Consider the following 6,000-nt stretch of genomic DNA (forward strand, 5'->3'; position numbering starts at 1 on the left):
TGGAGAAAAATACAGTCTTTTTGTATTAAGGTTGAACTGATCCTTAAAATATCTGTCAGGTCTATTAAGTTGTTGAAATGCCTAAGAATGTGCACATTGAATATTTTTATGAGGTGTCATATAATCCTGTGAACTTGTGAAAAAAGGCAATAGTGCATCAGGCACTGCAGTCCCAATGAAATGAATTGAAACCGAATCAAAACTAAGGATTTGTATCCTGATAAAATCAGCAACTGCACGGCATGAGTATATTTTGTGAGCTGAGAGTCCGTGTCGTCTCACACACCGTCGAGCCTCTCAGCTGAAAAATGCAGTAAACGCTCAGTGATGATGTCACGGCAGGTGGACGTGCACCTTGGTGGAAGCCTGGCGGAAACGCTTTCGGAGGCGGCACCAGACGCAGACGGTCAGGACGCCCATCCCACCTCAGCAGAGGACGTGCCTGACACAGGTGAGTGCACACACACACACACACACACACACACACACATTTATATTCACCTGTAGCAGTGCAGGATTTACTCTCAGTCCCGTTTCCAGAATCGAAATTTGTACAAGACATTTCATACATACATTTAAAGTGCCTTACATAAGTCATCAAAAACATAGAAAAGGAAACAAAGAAAAAAATGCAATAAGATAAAATGGCATATATTAACAGTAAACATTTTGGCAAAAGGCACCAGAGAACATACAGATTCTGAGCCTGGACTGAACAGCAGCCAGACTGCATCTCAGTCATTTTGGTAAGCGGTTGTCAAAGTGCGGTCCGGGGACAACCAGGAGTCCAATAGGTGCTTCCAGGTGGTCCTCAATAAATAGGAATAGTTTCATGTCACCATAATTTAACTTGTTATAAACTGTTACAATACAAAAAAAATGAACATGTGATTATTATTGTCACCACTAAGCAACACAAAGCAAAATATTTTTTTCATAGCGGGGTCTGTAGGGTGAAATCACTTCAAATGTGTGTCTGCGGTTTCTTGAAAGTCAGCTTAGTTTTCCAGAACATGACTTCCATATCTTGAGACTCTGCATTTGACTGAATGTGGGTCAAACACCGAGGCGGCCTGACGTGCAGTGACTGAACTGTAACTACAGGGGGCGACATATTCCCACGTCCCCGCTCACCTGTACACACACACAGAGAGAGCGGCTGGGTAAGAATGGGGTCAGAGCCGGATTTGAGTGACAGTTCCCTTAAACTGGACCCGTGGACGAAGTCAGAGGTGAGGGAAGAGAGAAGCGGGTGCCCAGGCGTCCAGAAAGTCCTGGAATTTTGAAAAATCTTTTCCGGAAATTTAAATTCCAGGAATTCAATACACTCATGGTGGAAAAGTCGTGGTGTATTCAAATATGGTATTTATTTTCATTTTCAATTCACTTCACCCGCAGAATAAAAGAACATAACAAACTGTAATCCAACCTGTGAATCAGAAATGTGTTTAATATTTTAGCCAAGGGGGAAAATAAAAATGATATAGGTCATGGAAATCCAACATTTTAGTCACGGAAAAGTGAGAGAATTTTACATTTAACACCGAGTGGCAACCCTTAGAGAAGTGGGGAGAAAGACGAGAGTTAAAGAAAAGAGGCAGAAGAAAAAAGAGAGAGAGAGAGAGAGGAGGGGAAACTGTGGAGGACAAGAAAGTGAGAAAAAAGGAGGAGGAGAGAAACGGTAAATCATGTAAAGGGAGGATTTTGAGTGACGAGGAGGAGGAGGAGAAGGAGGGATTCAGGAAGAGAGGAGGAAAAGAAGAGGAAAGTGATCAAGAGGAGCAAAAGGAAGAGAGGATGAGAGAGAGGAAGAGAAAACGAGTGAGAGACGGAAAAGGAAAAGAGGAGAGATGGAGGGAGGGATTTACTATTTACTAATATATTATCAGCCCATATCTTTTATATAGATAGATAGATAGATAGATAGATTTACTTTATTGATCCCAAACTGAGAAATTCTTATGTTACAGCAGCAATGGAAACATAAAATAAAATTAAATAGAATAAATGCAAAATATATGAAGAAAATATGATGTGTAAATATGATCTGTATATGAATATATGCAGCGAGGTATAGTGGGTCAAATGCAAGATCCCTGGGAGAGAGAGAGGTCGTGAACGAGAGCGGCTGGAGGTTGTGAGAAACTATTCAGACTTCCACGGCTAGCCGGGATTACCATGCTGTTCAGAGAGGGAGCTTTGACCGTGTGTGTGTGTGTGTGTGTGTGTGTGTGTGTGTGTGTGGTCCCTTATTCCTTAAAGTACACGGCGTGCCACTTCCTTTCAGCCTTTCCTTTTTGCTGCCCTCACGTGGCCCTTCACAAAACACACACACACACACAAGATGCTGTCTTCAATTTTACATACACACACACACACACACACACACACACACACCACACTGCAGAGTTTACCAGCGGACACTGATCCTGTAGGAATGTTGTTTGGAGACTCTCCACGCCTACGTTAACGATTTTTCTCTGACGGAGAACAGAAATCAAATTTAGCCACAAAATGAAGAGAAAAGCAAAGGTTGAATTGTAACAGACACGCACACACACACACACACACACACACATGCTCACACACACACACACACACAGAGTCCTGGCTGGCTCCCATACCTCCACTTCCAAGGAAGAAAAAAAAAGGAAGTCCTGCCTGATCACAAGAACCAAACCAAGAAAGAAAGAAGAGGGAAAGCTTTGTTTTTCGCATTTTCATCCCGTTTTACTCTTTACACTCGAGAGCCACGTTTAAATCACTCATGTCGGTCAGGGAGCGATCAGATTTATAAGCGCAATTATGACGTGCAAATATAATTACTGTCAAGCGCTTTTAAGAGCATGTTCACACCAGGCACGCTTTGATTGGCGTGTTTGAACTCGTTGAACCGTTTCCCTCCTTCAGTTTGTTTGAAAAACGGGAGGATTCCAGCCACACTCGCACAGAAACGAGGAAGCAGAAACTTGATTCAAACCAGCGTGTTTCTTTCTCATCAGTGAGGCTGTCCTGATTGGTCGCAAGCGTGGCAAACGTTGTGGCGCACCGTCTTTCCTCAGCACATCGCCACACGGCCTTTACATTTTTCTTTATATTTAACATGTCAGTTGTTCCTCTGCAATCACCGATTTTGCCGTTGCCAAAGTCACATAAATCAAGTCTTGTATCTTATTGGTCTGCGGTTTGTTTGCGTTGTACACTGCAAAAACGCAAAATCTTACCAGATTATTGGTCTTATTTCAAGTCAAAAATGTCTTATTTCTAGTCAAAATATCTCATTACACTTAAAATAAGACATGATCACCTCAGAAGTAAATTGTTTATAGACAATTTTCACTTGTTTCAAGTGAAAATTTTGTTTCATTTGTTTCATTGGCAAAATTTGCCAGTGGAAAAAGTGAAAATTCACTTGAAATAAGTGAAAATTAGCTAGAAACAAGAAACAAATTTTGCCAATGAAACAAGCATTTTTTCACTTGTTTCAAGCAAATTTTCACTTGAAACAAGAGACAGTTGTCTAAAAACAAGTTACTTCTGAGGTGATCATGTCTTATTTTAAGTGTAATGAGATATTTTGACTAGGAATAAGACATTTTTGACTTGAAATAAGACAAATAATCTTGGTAAGATTTTGAGTTTTTGCAGTGTAACTTGACGGACAGACTTGCTCTTTGCCGTTTAGAAAGCATCAAGCTGCCACGATGTGCCGCTCGGCTGCACGGATGCTTTCGGCACAAGGTGTCACCAAAAAATGGAAGAAATGGTTCAAACCCAACAGAGTCATTGTGTTTCATTGTATTGTCTGGTCATTTATTACATCTGCATTTGATTTTGTGTGTGCTGCTGTTTCACCGCTGTGCAGCTGAGCTTAAAAAAAAAAAAAAAAAACACATCCAAAGTTAGTCTTTTGGTGTCTTGGTCTCCTCTGTGCAGATTTACCCAGCGGACCACACAGCTACAGGCTGGAGGAGCTGGCCTACACCAGGAGCGGAGACAAGGGAGACTCGGCTAACATCGGTGAGAAATGCACCGGACAAAGGACGGTTGTCTAAATAAATGCCTGTTTTTTGCTGTTCTCTCATGTAACAGCTCTTTCTTGCTGCACAGGAACTGATGTGTTTGACGTCTCCAGTGTTTTATTTGGCATAAACCAAAAAAAAAAAAAAACTGGTTAGTAAAGAAAAGCGTCTCTCTCTCTCTCTCTCTCTTTTCATAGGAGTGATCGCTCGTCATCCTCTCTTCTTCCCCTACCTGAAGAAACACCTGACTTCTTCTGTGGTGGAGGAATACTTCTCCCACCTCATCCAGCCAGGAACGCAGAACTCCGTCACACGGTGAGGGGAGAGAGAGAGAGAGATTTTGAGAAAAAGAAAATTTGGATTTCTTTTTCTTCTTTTTTTTTGGATTATTTTAATGCCACAAGTACCCTATTCCTCATTCAGTGGCACATTCTGTCATAAGGCAGTGAGGAAATGAGCTTGTGTGTTTGTGCACACGTCCTTCTGTGTGTGTGTGTTTGAGACTGAAGAACTGGGTGTGTGAGTGTGTCGGTGTTGATGACTGTGTTTGCGTGAAAGAGACGTGCCTGGGTTTTGTGTGCGTGCTTGTGGAGGTGAGAGCATAACCGAGTGCATACCGAGCTTTTTGTTTCAGACGAGTTATGGGCAGTGTTTCTCCATCCAGCTGAAATCCAGAGATTTCAAAGGAACTCACACACACACACACACACACACACACGCACACACACAGAGGCAGAATGGCACGCAAGCCCTGGTGATTAGCCGGTGTAGTTATCCTAATCATTGTCAGACGGCAAGCCAAAGGCCTTGCAGGCGGCCCAGTCTTCTGCTACAAGACACAGCAGAGCAGGGAACGCTCTGAAAACAAGATGTATGATCTGTGGCCGGACAGATAGTCAGCACGATCCAGCCAGACAGCGCTCAGCCAGAGAGATACCACACTGACAAACAGACCCAAATCAGCCACTCGCAGACGGACAGATGCCACAAAACTGGTAAACAGCTGAAGGACACTGGGAGTGAAACTGGAAACACGCTGATGCCACACTGACGTCCGACACATTTTGCTTTCTTTGTCTTCTGTCTGCAAGAAAAGTCAGTAAACGTGAAAATACAATTGACAGGCCCCTGGACAAGTCATGGAAAATTTTTAATTTTGTAAAGGTTTTGGGAGATTCAGGGAAATCTGACAAAAGTAGCATCAAGTCTGTTAAATAGTGATGACCAGTTACAAAAAAATAAGAGAGAGGAATCATTGTGGTGGTGCTTTAGGATTTCTCTTGGGTGTGTTCATGCTCTAGTTTGTCTCAGTGTTGCAAAAAAAAAAAAAGTTGAAAATTAGTTATTTTTTACCTTTGCAGATAAATACTTTTTTTCAGATTTTTGGTCAAAACAGTTACAAATTTCATTTGGATGTTGATTATCCAGTTTCATTATGCAGATTGACGAGTCACCTGCTTTTTTTTTCTCCTTTCTTTTTCTTCCACCTATAAGCTGCACACCACTCTCCATTAGCCTACATTATAGGCATTTTTTTTATATATATTTTCAGAAGTGCTTGCAAACAACTGCTGTTTTACTGGGAGGCCAACATATTTCTTATATAGGGCCTAATATTTGTGCTGGTTATTCGTTCTCAAGTTAATGAGTCCAGTATTCATTGGTCAGTATGTTCCTGCGTGTGTGTGTGTGTGTGTGTGTGCTGGTGTGTTTGATGCTATTGTCCCAAAGTGTTTTGTGGACAACTGTAATTTCCCAGTTCACAGTACACAGCATCACAACACACCATTTCAATGACAACTCTTAAAAAAAATGTTTCTTTTGATGATGGAAACTGAGCAAAATTCATGGCAAAGACACAGGAAATATTATTTTTAACCCAACCTGACTATAGCTGGAAAAATTTTGTCCGAACCTGACGGCCACCTGTCCAAGCCTCAGTAAAAACCTAATCTTAACCCTCCTGTTATGTTCAAAT

General features: G+C 41.7%; 1 protein-coding gene across 1 annotated transcript in view; it reads left to right on the forward strand.

Moving 5' to 3' along the window:
* The window catches only part of LOC115377073 (uncharacterized), a 34,152-nt gene that overhangs the window by 22,495 nt on the left and 5,657 nt on the right, over nt 1-6,000 (forward strand). Inside the window, exons 16-18 of the mRNA XM_030076940.1 lie at nt 343-451; nt 3,937-4,020; nt 4,220-4,337. Of these exons, the coding sequence (XP_029932800.1) occupies nt 343-451; nt 3,937-4,020; nt 4,220-4,337 (311 nt within the window). The remainder of the gene's footprint in view (nt 1-342; nt 452-3,936; nt 4,021-4,219; nt 4,338-6,000) is intronic.

This window comes from Myripristis murdjan, chromosome 18 (genome assembly GCF_902150065.1).
Source record: "Myripristis murdjan chromosome 18, fMyrMur1.1, whole genome shotgun sequence".
Taxonomy (NCBI): domain Eukaryota; kingdom Metazoa; phylum Chordata; class Actinopteri; order Holocentriformes; family Holocentridae; genus Myripristis; species Myripristis murdjan.